Genomic DNA, 22,059 nt, shown 5'->3' on the forward strand with positions numbered 1-22,059 from the left:
TTTCTCTTTATCATTTAAGTCTTACTAATTCTCCTGGTTGATGACTCTTTGGCTTCCATCCAATGAAGGAGAGATTACTTTTCCCTCAACACAGTATTGTTTTTTTTCCTCTTTTAAATTGCTAAACAAAAAATAAGTACTTCCAAATTACTGGACTTACTTCCTTTGAAAAGACATTTGCAATTGTTTTTCTCAGGAGAATAGTCTTCTAGATTATTCCTTACCAGTATGGAGATGGGGGATTCTGGCAACTAATAGAGTGTTCACTTTATCAAAAAGATCTACATTTGGGAAACAAAACAAAACAAAACAAAAAAACTTCGCATTTGATCAGGCAAAAATGTAGGAACCTGGTTGGCTTTGTACTTATTCTTAATGTTGCCTTTGATTTCTGTTTTTCCAACAGTTACCAATGGAAATAAATAATGATCAGATTGTTTTGTAGGGTTAATAAGTTCTAATAGCTATATATAACACAAATAAATGCTTGCTATTTTTTACTTTGGGGAATTATTAATATCTTTTCATTCTCCTCAAAATTATTAAGAAAAGCAAAACTCTTGAATGTAAAATGTCTATACACAAGGAATATCAATTATTGGTTGATAGCATTGCACCACTGCTATTCTAGTCAAACTGTAATTTCACTTATTCCTATTCAAGCTATTTGCCTTTCATAATAGAGATTTAAAAATCTGCCAGACTATGACTGCAAATGGGTTGTTGATCTGTTTAAATGAAAGAAATTGAGAGAAGTTTGAAGGGTTAATTTAGATAATTCTAGGAGTTTTATTTGTTAGGAGAGACTTAAAATTCTAATTAGTAACTGTTCAACCCCAGGGTTACAAATGCCCCAGCATATATTGTTTACTGATCCCAAAGAAATAAATTGAAGGACTCAGAGGGGACCATGTGGACATTTTTTTGCACACTTTTTGGTGGTAGGCCAGGACAAAATGGAGGGCCGTGGAGGGCCGCACCTCCACCACAGATGGGAAATACACAAAAAATAGATTGCGTGCCAACTGTGCATATGGATTTCTTCAGATGTTTTATGGGTACATGACTTTATTTCACACCCAAACTTGTTCTGCTTTGATCCCCCTCTAAAGAGAAAAGAGAGGTGTCCAGTTTCTCTCCTCTTTACCTTTCTGAACACTGTCTTGGGAGTCCTTCTCAGTTCACTTTTGGGAACAAATCCTCCTAGGCACTGACTTGGGTTTACTGCAACAGTAGCTTAATAAATATTTGAGAAAAACAAATAAAAACTAATTCATAGGGTTAACGTGTGATCATCATATCCTGTTAAAGATAAAAACAAATATCATTAAATCAAATTCTGGAAGGAATATGTTATTTCAGATTCCTAGGAGTAATGAAAGTGTCACTTATTTTATTTTGACTAAAATTAGTTTAGTAATTAATTTATTTCCCCTGACATTTGTTTGGTTTTTGTATTATAGTACGACATTAATATTTCTCTTATAACTGCAATTATTGTAGTTGTACTCTTGGAAAAGTGGATTAAAATATCTTCTTAATTTACCTATCTATAATTCTATTGCTAAGGCACATTTAACTTATTTTTATATTTTTAATTCATTAATTATATATAATTTAATTTTTATCATGTAGGCAAATTTATAGAATTAGCTAAGAATTCACCATATTTTCCTATAATTCCAGTTATTAATTTCTGAACTATTATATTCACATGTTCTGGCTATCAGTCAAGGAATATTTTATCTTTATCCATTGATATCTTTATCCATTACTGTTTATGTTAATTAATTTCAGAATCTTACCTAAATATAATATAATTGGAAATTGTCTCTATTTTTCCTTCAGCTATTATTATCAAAAGAATAGACTAAATTTCAGGGGGTCCTGAAGCACAGGAGGAGATTTGGTGAGGAAACTTTCTCTAGGGACTTGGTGATGAAAGATAGACTCTGAAGCTTCACTATGTACTGAGCCCATTCTCCTTCTACCGGACTATAGAACTCAAGCTAACTAATGTATTTTCTGTAACTGTGGTTATTTTCTGCAAGTCTTGTCATCTTCCAGACCTAACATTCCTACCCTTATTGAAGTCTTGAAGGGATAGCTGTCAACAGATGGTGTCAAACTTAAAGCTGGGAATAGATGGATTTTAATACCTCAGTGCCCGCTCCCCAACCCAGCTCACTACCTGGTTTGGTCATTTCATTAATTTATCAATATTGAGACTGGCATTTAGTAGAGTTGAATATTTTAGCTCCTATTTAATTTGTTTGCTTGAAGAATTATATGCACATACATATGACATATCTATGACTTCTGTAAAAATTGAGAGGAAAAATAATCTCTTGAGAAGGTAATGAGTTTTCTCAGCAGTCATAGGAGTTTTCTCAATTTTTGTACAGAGAGCCAATTTTCATGTATTTCAGTGAGGGAAGGAAGGGAGATCTGATGACATCAAACAACATGATATATGTAATCACAACCTTGTACTTTTTAGTACCTGACTCTTGCATCTCTACCTCTAGCAAGATTTTTCAGAAATATAGAAACTTATTTGGGGCTTTGATTTAGGGTACATTTTATTCCTATAATGTATATAGAGAAGATCTCTTCACTGTTGGGAGTTGGGAACTCCTGACAGATTGTCTCGCCATCGTATATGACTATTTTATTGTCACCCCGTTTTATTTAGGTATTTGTAGAAGAAAAATTAATGAATCTTTTAAATATCTTCCAAAAGATGCCTGGTAACTACTGAGAGTCAGGGAGAATAGGACTCTGCTATGACCATTAGTGACACAAAAATTTTCTTAATGCTTACTAGGTGTCACTACCTATTTTTTGTCCATTCATCTTAGATAAATGAAAAATTTCTCTGTACTAAGTTAAATAATGATTGAATATTCAATTTATTTTATTTTTTATTAATTTGCTTACTTTATTTTTTATTATTAGTTGTTCAAAACATTACAAAGCTCTTGACATATCATATTTCATACATTTGATTCAAGTGGATTATGAACTCCCATTTTTACCCCGTATACAGATCGCAGAATAACATCGGTTACACATCTGTGTTTTTACCTACTGCCATACTAGTGTATGTTGTATTCTGCGCCCTTCCTATCCTCTACTATCTCCCCTCCCCTCCCCTCCCCTCCCCTCCCGTCTTCTCTCTCTACCCCATCTACTGTAATTCATTTCTCTCTCTTTTTTTTTTTTTCCTTTCCCCTCACGTCCTCTTATATGTAATTTTGTATAACCCTGAGGGTCTCCTTCCATTTCCATGCAATTTCCCTTCTCTCTCCCTTTCCCTCCCACCTCTCATCCCTGTTTAATGGTAATCTTCTCATGCTCTTCCTCCCTGCTCTTTTCTTAGTTGCCCTCCTTATATCAAAGAAGACATTTGGCATTTGTTTTTTAGGGATTGGCTAGCTTCACTTAGCATAATGAATATGCAATTTAAAAATCAATTTGGTAGTATCTTGATTACTGAGAGAATCTAAGAGAAAAAAACTCATTTTTTTTCATATATAGTGAACATTTTCAGCCTGTGTATCATGGATGTGCTAACTGGTGAGCTAGTGAAATTGAATCTTTACTTTGAGATTTTTTTGCAACTGACTAATACTTACAACTTTCTATTATTAATACAAACTCACACTAATTCTGGATTTAATTTTATATATTTTCTGTGTAGTTCATGAGAAATGGTTAAGAGTTGTATTTAGAAGTCAGAGACCTATTTTTCTCAATACAATTTATACTCCTCTTAACTTAGAAGTTATTTTTAATGAGGTATAAAGAATCATGCTACTTTAAGGGTGGTCTGTGGACCAGCATTATTGACCCTCACCTGGGAGCTTGTTAGAAATGCAGAACCTGAGAATCCATCCTAGATCTACTGAATTAGAAACTCTGGTCATGTGGCCTCTATGTGATTCTGATTCATGCTAAAGTGTGAGAATTTCTGCTTTCCTTGGTTCTTTCCACCTGTCAACACTAACTTATCTCCTCAGGAGTGTTGCTGTTGTGACCTGAGACTTGCAAACTTGAGTCCTTAATCAGTTGAGAAGTTTATAAGATCAATTTTTCTTACTCAAATGTATGTCTATAATAGTTTCTCAGTTTTGAGATGAGTTGTAGAATTATTATAACACAGAAAGTTTTGTTAGGCTGGGAATTCTCCAATGTGAGAAGCTAAGAAAGAGAGCTATAATTTGTCAGCTGATGGATTATGGTGATCCCCATCCCCCTTTTTTCCAGAGTAATTCACATTTTATCCTGGGCCTAGTGAAGAAATTTGACTCTGGCCATAATTACTTCTAGCTGCTTATGCCAAATAAGTGCTTTTTAATCCTGAAAAGAATTAAGAAAATTCCAGCAACCGTTAGAATAAAAAAAAACCCCAAATTTTCTTTCGAAGAAATGGATAGGTATTTCATGTGTTCAGGTGGGGAAAGTCAGGGAAAAAGAGGAGATTTTTTTAAAAAAGCACCTTGGTGACCATTGGTCTTACAAAAATGACAGTTCATACACTCCTGGATTTTTAATATCCAAGTTACAAAATAAACAAAAAAGCCCTGTAGGAATCTCAATTGTTTTCTCTTATTAATTACCTGCACAGCAGCAATTTCTTTATGCATTGATTAGATTACAAAGGAATTTATCATCATAGTTGAAAGCAGAGTCTTCAATTCCCAAAGTCTAGTTTCCATCTTGTCACTTTATTCTTTGAAAAAGATTTTTTTTTAACTTCCTCAAGTTCCAGCCAGTATGCCAGATAAATTGCTAGAATAAATTCTTGTTTTTTCCTTTTGGTTCCCCTCCCCACAGAACCATTTACTTAGTTCTCTCTCTTAAATAAAATTTTGAAATATCATATTCTGTTTTTCCTATTTCAAACAGCTTATAAATACAGGATCTTATTACTTATAATGAAACTAAATGTTCCATATATCCTTTCCTTTAGAGATAATTCTACACTTATGTTATTCAATAAAAGCAAAAAATAAATTTAGACAATGCCTTTAATTTAAGGGAACAAATAAGTACTTATAGAAATTTCCAGACGGGTTCAATGGATTGAGCTGCTCTTCCGAGTTATCACTTTCTTGACATATTCTTAGTAAGATAAGAAAATGCTTCAAGTAGTTTAGATAACTTTAAGAGTTGCTGCATAATTCTATTGCTATAGCAGAAATTTCTAAGTGGTCTTTTCTTTAGCTTTTGACATCTCAATGAAATAACAGAAGCTTGACAGATTTCATTGATATTGGAAAACAATAAAACCAATATATCCTACAGATGAAACATTAAATTAAATTTCCATCATGGTGGCTGTCCATTGCCAGTTAAGAATCCCTTGGCATTTCTTTGAAGCAATATCTTATAACTCTGCTTTCTAGACCAATGTTAATTTTCCTTTTTTTTATAGCCAAACTTACAAAATAGTACTTTTTAATTTCCCAATTTGCTCACTATATTACTCATATGTTTTTCAATTTCCAAATAAGTGATTTTAAAAATCTGTGTGGTTCTTCAATATTAATAAATAGATCAGCAGTCTTACTGTTATCAATGAATAGAGAGATCCAAGAAATTTAAACATTATTGCATGATGATGATTTTTCAGACTAATCTCCATATACCTAAGCTGGAATATTCTGTCATATAAACAGAGAAATTTCATAGTCAAGTCCAATGTGCTAACTAACTCTTTTAGACTGGTAAACTTATCTAGCTAAGTTGTCTCTTTTTCTTTCAAGAGTCTTCTCTTTTTCAATTGTTTCCAGCTTGCCACCATCATTATCATTTAAATACATTTGCTTCCTACATTTCTTTGCTTTAAAAAGTGTTGGTTCCACATTGCTACTAGAAAAAGGTCATAGTAGTCTAGTATCATCTAGTAGATGTTGCTTTGTAAATTTTCTTCTATCCATTTCATCTGTGTTCTGGTCATGAGGACCTTCTTGCTAGTTTCTGAACATTTCATGTACTAGATCATATATTTGTTTCATGCTTTATAACCTTGAATGAAGTCTCTTCCTTATGTAAGGCCTTGAATACCCCCATAAGAGAACACAAGGACATCCTTGTTCTCAAGAATGTCAAAGTCTCTAGTCTTTTAAGGCCCTTCCTAGAAAAAGGATCTTTCTGAAACAGTAGAGTAGTATATGGTGTCCACAAATTTCCTGTCCAAAGTCACTCTATTTAGAAATCCTGTTTGCTATGCTTCCTATAAAATGATAGACAACAACACGTCCCTTAGCGTAGCATATGAGGTAAGGGAAACACCTTGGACTGATAATTTTCACTCTTCTAAGTGAAACACCTCTCTGTGTTCCCCTTTTCCATCAGAAGAGTGACTTATGGCCACCATGGCCCAGCTATGTGTTACAGATGACCCCTTTGTCATACACTTCATTATGTAGTACATGATACTAGTTTTAGGGCTTTGTAACATTTGTGCACTATAAGAATCCTGTCTTTAGACAGAGGGCAAAGGTAAAGCAGATGATACATGGATATTATATGTTGCTATACTTAATAGCAAGACAGAAGTATCTAATAGCTATACTCTGCTTCTGTAGTTTTATTTTCCTCATCAAAAAGAATCAAAGAACAGTTTTGGTCAAAGAAGAGAAGCATTCCAGTTTTGCAGAACCAAAAGTATATTCCATTTGCATAGAATTAGTAATTTCTTATTTTCTAATTATACATTCCTTTTGAAATATTCTGATCTGTCCTTCCCACCATGGAGAGGAACTCTATAGCATTGTGTTCCAGATAGTTTTTGTTTGTTTGGTATTATTTTACATTTTCAGAATTATGTGTTCACCCGTCTCCTTTATTAACCTTTTTGTCATCCATCTTGGCATTTCTAGCACTTGGTATAGTACCTTGCCTAGAGTAAGTCTTAAATTAAATATTGAATGAATGACAGACATGGCATAAATGAATAAGAAAGTGAGTTGAGACATATTTTAGTTCTGCCATGTTGTTAAATTTTCCCTATTGCATTTCTCAGGTAGAAGCAAAGTAGCTTTTATTACATGTAATTTATTTCAATTTTACATTTATCTAGTGCTTTAGGAGCATTGTGCTAAATGCTCTGAGTGGCACACAGATATCTAAATCTCCAATTAACTGTGGAAACATTTCTAATATATACTCTTTAAAAATAGTTGGGACAAAGTGAATTTTAATTGAATTAAGTGTTTCTCAATTATTTTTAAAAGAACTGAGCAAGTTGGCAGACCTGGTTATTCATTTAACAAACATTTACTGAACAACAACTCTGGGCCAGGGTTGTTGCTTAGATAACAAAGATTAGCAACACCATCAAACACAACCTCTGTTCATGGAACTTAGAATTTAGTGGGTGAGAGTGATTACAGAAATAATTGTTTAGAGAGTTTTGTTAAGTGCTAGGAAGAAAATTATTCAGTATAATGATGATTACATTTTTTTCTTAGAAAGAAATATTTTGAATTGGTTTTCTCAAAATACAGAAAAGAAAGGTGTTTGGATATTGTTTTAGTTAGCTCTTTTGCTGCTGTGACTAAAAGATCAGACCAACAATTTTAGGAGAGGAGACGTTTATTTGCAGTTTCACAGTTTCAGAGGTCTTGATCCATAGACAGGAGCTTCATTCCCTTGGTTTCCAGGTGAGGTAGGACATCATGGTGGAAGAGTGTGGCAGAGGGAAGCAGCTCACATGGTGATCAGAGAGTGGGAGACAGAGAGAGGGGAGGGGAGGGAGATAGAGAGATAGATAGAGTCCACTCACGAGATACAAAATATATATCCTGAAGGCATGCCCCCAATGCGTACCTCCTCTAGCATAACCTATCAGCCTTCAGTTATCACTCAATTAATCTCTTCAGATTATTAATTCACTGATTGGACTAAGGCTCTCATAACCCAATAATTTCTGCTTCAAACCTTGCATTGTCTCAGACATGAGCTTTAGGGGGATACCTTACATCCAAATCATAACATATTTATTTAGGGTAACTTGAAATCTTAATAAACACTATATAATCAGAATCTTTCAAGATATTAATAAGTGATGTTTTACAGAAACCATTTAGACAAATTAGTGAATTAACTTATTTGTTTCTATTGAAATTTTTATCCATGGTATTGGTAGGAGAAGTAAAAATTCATATGTGTAAATGTCAGTGTCAAGGAGAGATAACCATATATTCCCAGTTCATCAGCAGTTTTCCTGTGATATTTGTTATTTCATATTTTAATGCTACTTTGTTATGACAAGAGGACTGAATTGGAAATTTATTAAATTATTTTATTATTTTTTAAAAACCTATTACTGAAAAGAAGTGAGGCTAAATGCTTGTTGATGCATGTTAATAGTAATGTGAAGTTTAGAAGTGGGCATCCATTTATCTATTCATCTGACTGTCTTCATGACTCACATGCTGAGAAAAAATGGGTGAAAATATTCATTAGGGCTGATTGAATTAATAGTCATTTGACCCACATTTCATAGGCCTGTCAATTTTTGAGTATTTATTGGTTTTTCCTAACAGTAACAGTATGTTTACTGTTGTAATAAGAAGATCCTGAAAGAGCTCTCTGAAATTTAGAATGTATTTATTTCAAAGGGAAGATTATATGTGCATTCTTCATCAGTTATTATTTCTAGGCACATCCATTTTTGACAACAATACTTGTTTGTAAGGGTTGGGAATCCAACCTTCATCCATTTGGCAAACATTCATTGAGCACCCACTATCTGTCAAGTCCTGTTCTTGTTACTGAACATATAGGTGAAGTTCTATTTTATGAATCAATAATCATAGTCTTGTTAACTTTGTCCCATATACTGCTACTACAATCTTTACTGTATTATTTCTGAATTAGATAATCCTCTTTGTTTTGTTGTTGTTTTTACTGAGACATACTTGTACATCTTTATGTGGTACATTATGATAATTCCACGCATGTATACAATGTGTAATAGTCATATCAGTATAATAATAATTTCTACCTCTTCAAACTTTAATAATTTTTTTGTGTTGTGGATTTTGTGCACTTCTAGTCATTATGAAATATACCATAGATTGTTTTAACTTACCCTCCCATGCTGAAGAAGAACCACTAGAAATGATTCTTCCACACTGTGTCTTGGTATCTCTTATTGAACTTCTTTCCATCCTCCTTCCCACTGCCTTTCCAGTCTCTAGTGACCACTATTCCATTCTTTTATTCTACATTGACCTACTAGTTTCCTCAAATGAGTAAGAGCATGTAGTGTTTGTTCTTCTGTGTCTAGGTAGGCCATTATCTTTGGAATCCAACCCAAATTACCTTTTGCTTTTTTCTAGGTTGTCTCTGTTCTCAGGCTGACTTTCTTCATGAGGTACCAAAGAGAGCTTCCAGAAATCCCAGGCTTACATTATTGTTGTTTTGGTATTTGCTTTAAAATCTGATGATTATGCTTTTTTGTCTGTCAATCTCCCTACACTGCTTGGGTCTGTCTGAGCCATTTAAAATCCTGCAAGATATTCTGATTGGTCAACTCAGGCCATGTGCTCACCATTAGGAGAGAAAAATAAGGTAAAAGTATTAATAGCCTTTATAAATCACATGATGTGAGAGAAGGACAGAGTGCTAAGGTGTGGGGTATGCGGTTTCATGAAGGACTAAAACATGCCAGTATGCATAAAAACCATATGTCTACCAAAAATGTATGCAAAACCTAATTGTTTTTGTGACTTGTCTGAAGAGCCATTCTGAATATATTAGAAATATTCTGTATATAAGTATTATTTTACTTTGCAAAATAAAATTGAAGAGTATGAAATGAGGACTAGGTCTTTAGAATGAATACTCTATTTCTCTTTGATAGATACACTTTGTTTTTTCAAATTTTAATTTTGCTTTAATAGCAAAATTCCTAAAAAATGCATAATAGCTCACAAAACTCTTTGTTTTCCATATACATTTTATCCAGATTCATTAGTTGGTTATATTGTACATCATTTGCTTTATCATTCTTTACATTTCAGAAAGTATTAAGAGTAAGTAGAGGGCTAGGGTTTAGCTCAGTGGTAGAGTGCTTGCCTAGCATTTGTGAGGCACTGGGTTCAATCCTCAGCACCACATATAAATAAATAAACAAACAAACAAATAAATAAATAAATGTATTATGTACATTTATAACTAAAATATTTTCAAAAAAAAAAAAGAGTTTGGGGCTGGGGATGTGGCTCAAGCGGTAGCGCGCTCGCCTGGCATGCGTGCGGCCCGGGTTGGATCCTCAGCACCACGTACAAACAAAGATGTTATGTCCGCCGAAAACTAAAAAGTAAATATTAAAATTCTCTCTTTCTCTCTCTTTAAAAAAAAAAGAAAAGAGTAAGTAGAGACATCATGCATATTTACCCTTGAGTACTTCATTATATATTTTCTAAGAATATGACATTGTCTTGAGTAACCTCAATATAGTTATCAAAATCAGCAGATTCAATATTGATATGGTACTATTATCTACAAATTGAAATTTTGTTAATTGTTTCAAAATTATGACTGTTTTTTTCACAGTACAATCCAATCCATTGTCACACATTGTACCCTTTTCTTATTTCTTTAATTTTATAAAGTTTGGGAGAATTTCTTAGATTTATTTGTTTCTTAACCTTGTAAGTTTTTAATAGTATAGGCTAGTTATTTGGAAGAATGTCCTTCAATTTGGGTTTGTCCATTGACTCCATGATTAGATTTAGACTATGCATTTTTGGTAAGAGTAGCAGAGAAATGATATTTTGTCCTTCCCAATGTACATATGATGTTGGTTTGTCCCAGTGTTAGTGAAATTACACACAAGCATACATCTACATACCTCTCTATTTCTATATCTGTTGTATATATTTAAAAATATAAGTTTAAGCTGGGTATGGTCATACACATTTGTATGACCCAATGACTTGGGAGGCTAAGGTAGGAGTATCACAAGTTCAAAGGAAGCCTCAGCAATTTAGCGAGGCCCTAAGAAATTTAGGGAGGCTCCATCTCAAAATAAAAGTATTAATAACTGCAGGTATGACTCAGTAGTTGAATGAACCTGGGTTCAATCTGTGGTGTGTATATATATATATATATATATATATATATATATACACACATGAGTTCATTTCAATGTTATTAATATGAATACAACATTCAGAGTACTTTTGTTATCACTCTGAAAAATTAAAAAAGAGTAGAAAACTCTGTAGCAGAAAAGTCTTATTAATCTGATTTACTTCTTTCATTTGGTGAGGTAAAACATAATTTATTAAGTTATGTAAACAGTTCCTCGGCCCATTTATTGATTGTGTGTTTTTTTTTTTTGGGGGGGGGTGTTAGGTTTGAGTGCTTTATATGTCATAGAGATTAATGCTCTATCTGATGTACTTGTGGTAAAGATTTGTTCCCATTCTGTAGGTTCTCTATTCACCTCATTATTTCTTTTGCTGAGAAAAAGCTTTTTAATTTGAATCCATCCCATTTATTGATTCTTGATTGTAATTCTTGTGCTATAGGAGTCTTATTAAGGAAGTTGGGGCCTAATCTGACATGATGGAGATTTGGGCCTACTTTTTCTTCTATTAGGCACAGGGTCTCTGGTTCAGTTACTAGGTCCTTGATCCACTTTTAGTTTTGAGAAGTTTAGTTTCATTTTATTTTATTACATGTGGATTAGAGGCTATCTTTTCTCCAATATATGTTCTTGGCACCTTTGTCTAATATGAGATAACTGTAATTGTGTGGGTTAGTCTCTGTGTTCTTTATTCTGTATCATTGGTCTACATGTCTATTTTGGTGCCAATACCATGCTGTTTTCGTTACTATTTCTCTATAGTATAGTTTAAGGTCTGGAACAGTAATGTCACCAGCTTCACTCTTCTTGTTAAGGATTGTTTTAGCTATTCTAGGTCTCTTATTTTTTGCAGATGAATTCATGATTGCTCTGTGTGGTGCTTTTGGTAGTATGGTAATTTTGACAATATTAATTCTGCCTATCCAAGAACAAGGTAGATCTTTCCATCTTCTAAGGTTCTTTAATTTCTTTCTTTAGTGTTCTGTAGTTTTTCTTTCTTTTTAAAAATTTAATTGATTTTACTTTTTTAAATACATGACAACAGAATGCATTACAATTCTTATTATACATATAGAGCACAGTTTTCATATCTTTGTATATAAAGTGTGTTCATGCTAATTTATGTCTTTATACATGTTCTTTTTTTTTGCATTACAATTCTTATTGCACATATATACCACAAGTTTTCATATCTCTGTTTGTATATAAAGTAGGTTGTCATCCAGTTCGTATTGTCATACATGTACTTTGGATAATGATGTTCATCACATTCCACCATCCTTGCTAATTCCTTCCTTCTTCCCTTTTCCTCCCACCCCTCTTCCTATCTATAATTCACCTATTCCTCCCATGCTTCCTCTCCCTACCCCACTATGAGTCAGCCTCCTTATATCAGAGAAAACATTCAGAATTTGTTTTTTGGGATTGGCTAACTTCACTTAACATTATCTTTTCCAATGCCATCCATTTACCTGCAAATGCCATGATTTTATTCTCTTTTATTTCTGAGTAATATTCCATTGTGTATATATGCCACATTTTTTTAATCCATTCATCCACTGAAGGGCATCTAGGTTGGCTCCACCTTAGCTATTGTGAATTGTGCTGCTATAAACATTGATGTGGCTATGTCCCTGTAGTATGCTGTTTTTAAGTCCTTTGGGTATAGTCCAAGGAGAGGGAAAGCTGGGTCAAATGATGTTCCATTCCTAGATTTCTAAGGAATCTCCATACTGCTTTCTATATTGGCTGCACCAATTTGCAATCCCACCAGCAATGTATGAGTGTACCTTTTTCCCCACATCCTTGCCAGCACTTATTGTGTTTGTCTTCATAATAACTGCCATTCTGACTAGAGTGAGATGATATCTTAGAGTAGTTTTGATTTGCATTTCTCTGATTGCTAGAGATGATGAACATTTTTTCATATATTTGTTGATTGATGGTTTTCACCTCTTAAGTAGATTCCCAAGTTTTTTTTTTTTTTAGGCTATTTTTAAAAAAATTTTTAGGCTTCTTATTTTTTTATGGTTCTGGGGTTTGAACTCAGGGCCTTGTACATGCAAGACAATCACTTTACCAACTGAACTATATCCCCAGCCCTAGGCTATTGTAAATGGGGTGGTTTTCCTAGTTTCTCTTTCTGAGGATTTGTCACTGAAGTTCAGAAATGCCTTTGATTTATGGGTATTGATTTTATATTCTGCTACTTTGCTGAATTAATTTATTAGTTCTAGAAGATTTCTGGTGGAATATTTTGGGTCTTCTATGTATAGAATCATATCATTGGCAAATAGTGATAATTTGAGTTCTTCTTTTCCTATCCATGTCTCTTTAATTTCTTTCATTTGTCTAATTGCTCTGGCTAGGGTTTCAAGGACTATGTTAAATAGAAGTGGTGAAAGACTGCATCCTTGTCTTGTTCTAGTTTTTAGAGGGAATGCTTTCAATTTTTCTCCATTTAGAATAAATGGGCCAAGGAAATGAACAGACACTTTTCAGAAGAGAATATACTATCAGTCAACAAATATGTAAAAAAAATGTTGAACATCTCTAGCAATTAGAGAAATGCAAATAAAAACTACTCTAAGATTTCATCTCACTCCAGTCAGAATGGCAGCCATCAAGAATACAAACAACAGTGAGTGTTGGCGAGGATATGGGACTGCAAATTGGTGCAGCCAATATGAAAAGCAGTATGGAGATTCCTTAGAAAAGTTGGAATAGAAACATCATTTGACCCAGCTATCCTACTCCTCAGTTTATACCCAAAGGACTTAAAAACAGCATACTACAGGGACACAGCCACATTAATGTTTATAGCAGCACAATTCACAATAGCTAAATTGTGAAACCAACCTAGATACCCTTCAGTAGATGAATGGATAGAGAAACTTATATATATATATATATATATATATATATATATACACACACACACACACACACACAACAGAATATTACTGAACATTAAAAGAAAATAATATCATGGCATTTGCAGGTAAATGGATAGAGTTAGAGAATATAATGCTAAGCCAGTCCCCCAAAACCAAAAGCTGAATGTTTCCTTTGATTTGAGGATGCTGACTCTTAATGGCGATTGGGGTGGGGTGGGGAGCCTGGGAGGAATGCAGAAACTTTACATAGGACAAAGGGGAGGGAGGGGAAGGAAGAGGGCATGGGTGTAGGAAAGATGGTGGAATGAGTTAGATCATTACCTTAAGTACATGTATGAAGATGCAAATGATGTGACTCTACTTTGTGTACAGCCAGTGACTTGAAAAATAGTGCTGTATATGTGTAATATGAAATGAATTGCATTCTGCTGTAATATATAACAAATAAGAATAAATGAATGACTTAATAAAAAAGAAAGAGGAGAAGAAAAGCAACACAAATGATGACAAAGAGAATAAAAATGAAGTAAAATCGGACAAAAGTGTACAGCTGTCAGAAAGGTTTAATGGGTTTCAATAAAAAGTAGAATTTTAAGAGATGGAACTGGGAGCAGAAGATGTTCCACAACTTCTTGAAATATTTTATTCAGAGATTGGAGTTAACCATACACATTTACTATTTCATACAGAAGTTTATTGGTTGTTTCAGGGCAAGATACTAAGCAGAATATATGACCTCATGAATGAAATTTACATTTTGAAGGTAACATTTGGATAATGAAATTGGCATATTTATTCTTAAATTTCTTAATGAGTTAAATATGAAGATACGGGGAAAAAACAATGACATATTTCAACATCTTGAACCTATCCTAGGATTCCAAAAGACATTATTGTTGTGGCAAGTAAGACTTAAAAGTAACCACCCTAGCTTCTATATGTTCCCAAGATTGTTGCAATACATTAAAGAGAACATTAGGAAGACTGCTTAAAGGAAATAAGGGAGATATTGTTGCATCTCACTTCTTTGTCTGAAACTTTTAATTGTTACTTTCCAGAAATGAAATTTAAATTTTTAAAAGAAAATATTTGGGTGAAAGACCCATTTGCTTTTCAAAACCCCAAATCAATAATTGAGTTATACTTGATGCCTGGAGAATGAACTATTGCAACTCAGTTCATCAGTCACACTGAAGAATTATTATAATACATTATAATAATTATCAGCCTTTTGGATTAAGATTAAAGATGAGTTTCCATTGCTGAGTAGAAAGAGTACATTGGTATTATTGCCATTCACAACTACCTATTTATGTGAACTAGGATTTTCAATATTGACCTGATTAAAAACAAAGAAAAGAAACAGGCTCAACAGTGCACCTGACATGTGAGTAGCATTGTCTTTATGTGTTCCTGACTGAAAGGAACTTATGACAGGCAAGCACACCTGTTACATTAAAGAAAATCTTTACAAAACTTTAGTTTTGTACTTTTTAAGGTATTTTTTCATGTGTTGTATTTAAATGTTAATAAAATTATATTTATTTAGAATTTTAAAAAGATGTAAACAATCTAAGAAGAAGTCAATATTCAGATTTATAGTTAAAAACAAAAAAGGGCTATTATTTCCATAATAATAAATTGAGTGTTTAATGTACCTAAAAACACAAAGCCTACTATGTGTGAAGAGGTATAAACGGTCTCCATGTGACCATGGAAGATGCCCTTGTGTTTATTCTTCTGAAATTGATATATTACAATGCTTGAAACTTGTTTACTTTTCCTATATGATCTATAAGGATGTTAGAGCATATACAGGCTGATCTATATAAACAATAACAGATAAACAAGCAAAATATCTTGAAATACTGGTTTGTAGAAAGTAATTGACTTCATGAGTTATTCATAAAATTATAATTATAGGGGAAACCTCCATGGCTGTATTTATGATAGAATGTTTTCTGTTTTATTTTGACACTCTTCACACAGTTAAATGTTTTAAGATCCTCCAACCTGCAATGCATCAGGCATCTCAGATGTTTTAGTTTTTTCACTTTAGTGCTAATTAAAGACCATGTCTTTCTTGACAATCTTTATAGCATGTGCCTTAGTTTTTACTGATGGCTTTTCAGATTTTTTTTTATTTTGATTTTTTAGTGAAGAAGACCTATCAGGCAGTATTATAAAATCATAAGAGGAAGATGATGTTATTTCATTTATGAAGCTGACGCATTTACATGTATACTGTGTGTGACACACTCTGTTATAGTAAGTGACCTGAAACTATTTTTTATTAAAAACAACAATAACACAAAACTATTAACTTAGGTAAAAGACAATCTTTACCCATTAGCTCTCAAAGAATATAAACATATTAACTCTATTAGCAATAAGACAAGGAAAGTGAATTATGTTATCATTTGATTTGATATTATATAATAGTACTCTGTGCTCTAAAAATATACTAATAAAGAAAATAAAAATTACTCCCAAACTCTGAGAAAATAAGGTACATAATAAATAAAGATAATAATGAGTTAATTTATGAGGTTCTTATATGCCAGGATACATTTTAAGTGTATCCTGGCATATTTGCTCATTCAATCTTCCTAAAATTCCTATGAGCTAGGTACCAATATTCAAAGAAGTTAAATTACTCTTCACAGTCACACAGCTAGAAAAGGCAGAACTGGGATTTGAATCCAAGTGATCTGTCTCGCATGTCCAGGAACCTAACAAATTGCCTCTATTCAGTTACCAATTAAATTAACAATTTCTTCAAAGTTTTTCTAATATCTTATATTTTTAAATTATTTGTAATTTAGAAGTATTGAAAGGCACTATTTTAATTATGATAATGGAGAGATCATACTGTTATGCATAGTTTATGTAATAACCATTTGTTATTTCTTTTTGAATTTGTTTTATGAGATTAAAAGTACAAACTACACAAATAGATTTACATGGTTTTTTATTAGTAAAAATTAAATGCTATTAGATTATTTGTTGTTGATAACTTTTAGAGGGATTTTAAAGTATTCTTTTTAACCCCAAAGGAGCACTAGTATTTTAGATATATGTGACATTTAAGAAAATGGATTTTTATGAATATAGCTACTATTATTTTGTTTTTATAAAAAATAACTTATTTATTTATTTGTTTTAAATTTAATTAATTTAACGTAATTTTTTTTACATAAACGAAGCACAACTTTTCATTTTTCTGGTTGTTCATGATGTAAAGAATAAAATTTAAATCATAATTCTGGAGTATTTCAGTTGGGCACATATGTTCTCTGGCAAAAGAAAGATTAAAATTACATTTGTTCCTCAGTTTCTGAAGAACAACTATTTTGCTGATATTCATTTACATTCTTCCTTAAATATGAGAAAGTGCTTTTAAGTTATTTGCAGTTGATGACAGAATTACTCTAGAGGCATGACTAGAACATTACAAAAATAACAAAATAAAAATCTCTTTTTGGTTTGAAGGAAAAGGTGATGAGTGCTGCTGTATTATTCTATGTAATTAGACAATGCATTTAAATTTATTCCATTAAATGGTTTCATTATTCCATTTTTTTCTCTTCTTTTTTTCTTTTGTTGGTATTTCTCAGACTTATTGTATATAGGAACAACCTGAGGATTTTAATTAGATCATCATGGTAGGACAAGAAGAATTTACCAATCGTTGGTCATAGTCCATCCAAAGTTCCACAGTTAATACGAAAACAAAGTCAATAGAGTAGATACCCCCAGTAGATGTCTGAAATCCCAGATGGTATCAAAGCCTATACATTCTATTTTTTTTCTTTACATACATACCTATGTTGACATTGACATTTGATTTATTAAATTCGGCACAGTAAGAGATTAACAATAATAACCTACTGTAGTTCTGTGCAATCTCAGTGTATTTTTTTTTTCCTTACTCCTTAATTAAGTCAAGAATTTTCACCTTTAATTTAAAGGAAACACTTTTTATGGCTTTCATTTGCACATTTGAATTGTTAGCATCACAACTTTTGCTTCTTGGGGTTATTATTAAGTAATACAAGAGTAATTAACACAGCATTGCAAAATTGTGATATCTGATCTGACAACCAAAGATGGCAGCTAAGTGAGTAATAGGTGAATGGGAGTGTTTACAGTGTGGATATTCCAGGCAGAGGGATTATTCTTGTCCTGGATGGAGCTGAATAGCATGAAATTTCCTCATGATACTCAGAATGGCATGTGATTTAGAACTTGTGAATTGTTTATTCCTAGAATTTTCCATTTAACATTTCAAGAACAAAAACTGACCAACTGACCACAGGTAACTGGAACCTTGGAAAATGAAACTGCAGGTAAGGGTTCTACTGTATAGCAGGAATTCTGAAAAATTAAATATGCATATTATTTCTTTTAAACTGTTATTTATTTAAATAAACAAATACAAATTGAATATATTTACGATGTACACCATGAATTTTTGAAATATATTTATTTTGTGAAATGGCTAAATTTGAGCTGATTAATATGCATTACCTCATATACTGATTTTTTTTTCGTGTATAGGGAAACGATATCTAGCAATCTCTTCTTCCTTCACCACCACCCCTAACCTTACCTTCCTTCCCCTTCTTTTCTGCCTTCTCTTTCTTCTTTTTCCCCTTTTCTTTTTTTAATTTAATTTTATTTTTTTGTGGTATGGGGACTGAACTTGGGGTAGTATAACACTAAGCTGCGTCCCCAGCTCTTTTTTTTTCTTTTTTTAAAACATTTATTTCTTACATACATGACAATAGTGGAGTGCATTACATATCCATTCATAGCACAATTTTTCGTAACTCGGTATATAAAGTATGTTCACTCCAAATTATGCCATTATATATGAGCTCCCTTATTTTTTTTTTGCATTCAATTCTTAATACACTTTTATACCACAATTTATCATATCTCTGTATATAAGGTATGTTGACACAGCACTAAAAAAGAATGAGATCATGGCATTTTCAGGGAAATGGATGGCATTACAGAAGATTATGCTAAGTGAAGTTAGCCAATCCCCCAAAAATCAAATGCCGAATGTTTTCTCTGATATAAGGGGCATGACTCAAAGTGGGGTAGGGAGGGAGAGCATGAGAGGAAAATTACCTCCCAGCTCTTTTTTTTTTAATTTAAAATTTTGAGACAGGAACTTGTTAAATTGCCCAGGTTGGCCTAGAATTTGTAACCCTCCTGCCTTAGGCTGCGGAGTAGCTCGGATTACAGGTATATACCACAGAGCCCAGATATCTTGTTAATAGTCAAGAAACAATACAGTATTATTAACTATAGTCACCATGCTGTAACAATAGATCTCTTGAACTTATTCTCCTATCTGACTAAAGTTTTGTATCCTTTGGCCAACAACTCTTTTACCCCTAGTAACCACCACCCTACCCTCTGCTTCTGTGAGTTCAATTTCTTTTTAGATTGCATATATAAGTCAGATCGCATAGTAGTTTTCTTTCTGTATCTGGCTTATTTTGATTAGAGCAGTGTTCTCCAAATTCACACATCTTGTTGTAGGTGAGATTTCCTTTTTAAAGTTTCAGTAGTATTCCATTGTATATATATATATATCACATTATCTGTTCATCTGTTGATAGACACTTAATTTGATTTCACATCTTGGCTATTATGAATAATGCATGATGAATTCAGAGTGCAGATCTCTTCAACATATTGTTTTCATATTTTGCAGATATGAATCTCCAGTTGCTGGATCATATGATAGTTCTATTTTTAATTTTTTGAAGCACTTCCATACCATTTTCTGTAATTCTTATACTAATTTACATTCAAACCAGTGTGTTAGGTAAATTGGCCAATTCTGAGCTTTTCAAAATGATAATTGGTGTCATGTTGCTATTAATAACTCTCTCTTGCTCTCTGAAATAATAAAGGAATAAAACATATTACTTCATTTTCTTTTGATTCATTTAAAGTTTATATTGTAATGGAGAATTTGATGGCACATTTTTTTTGGTTATTCATTCATGTTGTAGCATGTATCAGTATTTCATTCTTTTTATTTCCAAGTATTCTATGGTATGGATAAACCACATACTGTTTATTTATTTACCAGTTGGTGACCATTTGTGTTAATTTCACTTTTTTGATTATTATGAATAATAATTGTTGTTATAAACATAATGTACAGGTTTTCATATGGACATGTACTTTGATATTGAACTCTACATATATTAAGATTTGGATGGAAATTTTATTCTATTTTATCATATGTAAGAATTCAAATGGAGAACTTAAGGAATTTTCTTTCTCATAGTTATTCAGTAGGTAGATTAGGAATTGGGTTTACTAAAGTGTATTAAGTTACATTGTTTTCTTTATGTGGGAGAAACATCATCTTTATAATATTTAATGACCCATCTTTCCCCTTAAAATTATTTTCTTTCATGTTTATTGCATAAAATAAATTGGCTTTCTACAGAGGTTTCATAGGGTGGATTCATTTCAAAAACTTAGCCAATGATTTAATGCTTTTCCTTTCTTCAGGTGCTTTAACTTTTATGATGTCACCATTTCAGTTTGCAAACATTAGAGATTGGTGTATTTTGTTTTCATTTTTGCCCAGAAATAGTCTACATAAGAAATTTATATCTAACAAAATTTTATATCTGAAATAAACACAACATTTAGTAGTCCAGAGTCATGTTATTAGATGAGCTCTCACAGTTTGGGATGACAACAAAGACTTTTAAATAACAGTTTTACTCTAGCTGTAAATTTCCTTGTAATTTAATTCTGAAGCTATTTTATAAGTGATTTTAAATTTAGCCTGTAAGATTTAGTGTGTTAAAAGAAAATACAATAAAATTACATTCTTATAAATACTTACAGGATAGTATATTACATATTATTAGCACCATTTTGGTAAATACTGTTTTAGGGTATTTTTACTGCTCATAGCAATTGCATGTATACATTAAAATTTACTTGTATGTATATATAATTTGGGGCTTAAAAGACTATGTGGTTTGAAATGCATTATTGGCACTAAAGTTTGCCATCTGAAAATAATCCTTTGGTAACCAAAAGGGTATGCTCTCAACATCTTTCTCCTAAAGTGTTCATTCCATAGTGATATAAGGATAACCATTTGTAGGGGGACAGGATTTAGTATTTGAAATAATTTTATAGTGAATTGCTTATTTTTATTTTTTCTCATATCCAAATAAATGAATTTGTGAGCTTATATCTTGTATCTGAATCAATTATTTACAAAATTGGTTTAAAAGTAAATCTGGGGCTAGGGTTGTGGCTCTGTGATAGAGTCCTTGCCTAGCACACATGTGAGTTTGGATTTGATCCTCAGAACCACATAAAAATTAATAATAAATAAAATAAAATTTTAAAAGCAAATCTGTTCAAATTATGGGAGAATTACTTTTCTCCCAAAACTTGCTAGTAGTACAGAAAGAACATTTGTGAGTAATAAAATAGATTGTTTGATATGGGAGCAAAGCAACTATAAATGACAAATCTAATAGAATTAAAATTCTTATAGGCATCTTGAAGGTTTTGGTATATATATTAGAAAGCTTATTTGACTTAAAAACTTAATTAGAATATAAATCTAAAAATTCTTCCTTTTATTGACTCTGTAGATCAGGCAGAATATGTAAATACATACTTGATTCAAGGTACTAAGATAAGTTTGTGTGAGATATCAAAGTTTGAAACAGTCTCTGTTACTATGATGCTTATAGTTATTTGGGAATTGTGATAACTCTCAGAAACATAGATGGTAGGTGCCCTAATAAAGGAAGAGATCTGCAGCTCAGAAGATCAGATAAGCCACCATTAATGACATAGGATGTGAGTAGGTCCCTGATCAGGATTTTGCTTTTGGTATTAGGGATAGAACCCAGGTCCTCACTTATGCTAAGCACATTCTCTGCAACTGAGCTTCCCCTCCTGACCCCATTGGCATTTTAACAAGGAGCAATGAAATGTGTTCTAGCTGGAAGAAACCTTGGGGAAGAAGTTGTAAAAATC

The 22,059-nt window shown here is 32.4% G+C and overlaps 1 protein-coding gene across 5 annotated transcripts in view; it reads left to right on the plus strand.

The window, feature by feature from the left end:
• Ctnna3 (catenin alpha 3) overlaps positions 1–22,059 on the plus strand; it is a 1,743,363-nt gene that overhangs the window by 246,567 nt on the left and 1,474,737 nt on the right. The window contains exons 1-2 of one of the 5 annotated variants that reach the window (XM_058577910.1): positions 16,166–16,278; positions 18,280–18,359. The exons of 3 other annotated variants lie outside the window; for them this stretch is intronic. In XM_058577910.1, coding sequence (XP_058433893.1) covers positions 18,348–18,359 — 12 coding nt within the window. In that variant the 5' untranslated portion in view covers positions 16,166–16,278; positions 18,280–18,347. Of the gene's footprint in view, positions 1–16,165; positions 16,279–18,279; positions 18,360–22,059 lie in introns of those variants that run through there. One more of the 5 variants, XM_058577911.1, reaches the window with a different exon arrangement.

The sequence above is a fragment of the Marmota monax genome, unplaced genomic scaffold, assembly GCF_021218885.2.
Source record: "Marmota monax isolate L192 unplaced genomic scaffold, Marmota_monax_Labrador192_F-V1.1 WCK01_AAM20220418_F8-fsc00019, whole genome shotgun sequence".
Taxonomy (NCBI): Eukaryota; Metazoa; Chordata; class Mammalia; order Rodentia; family Sciuridae; genus Marmota; species Marmota monax.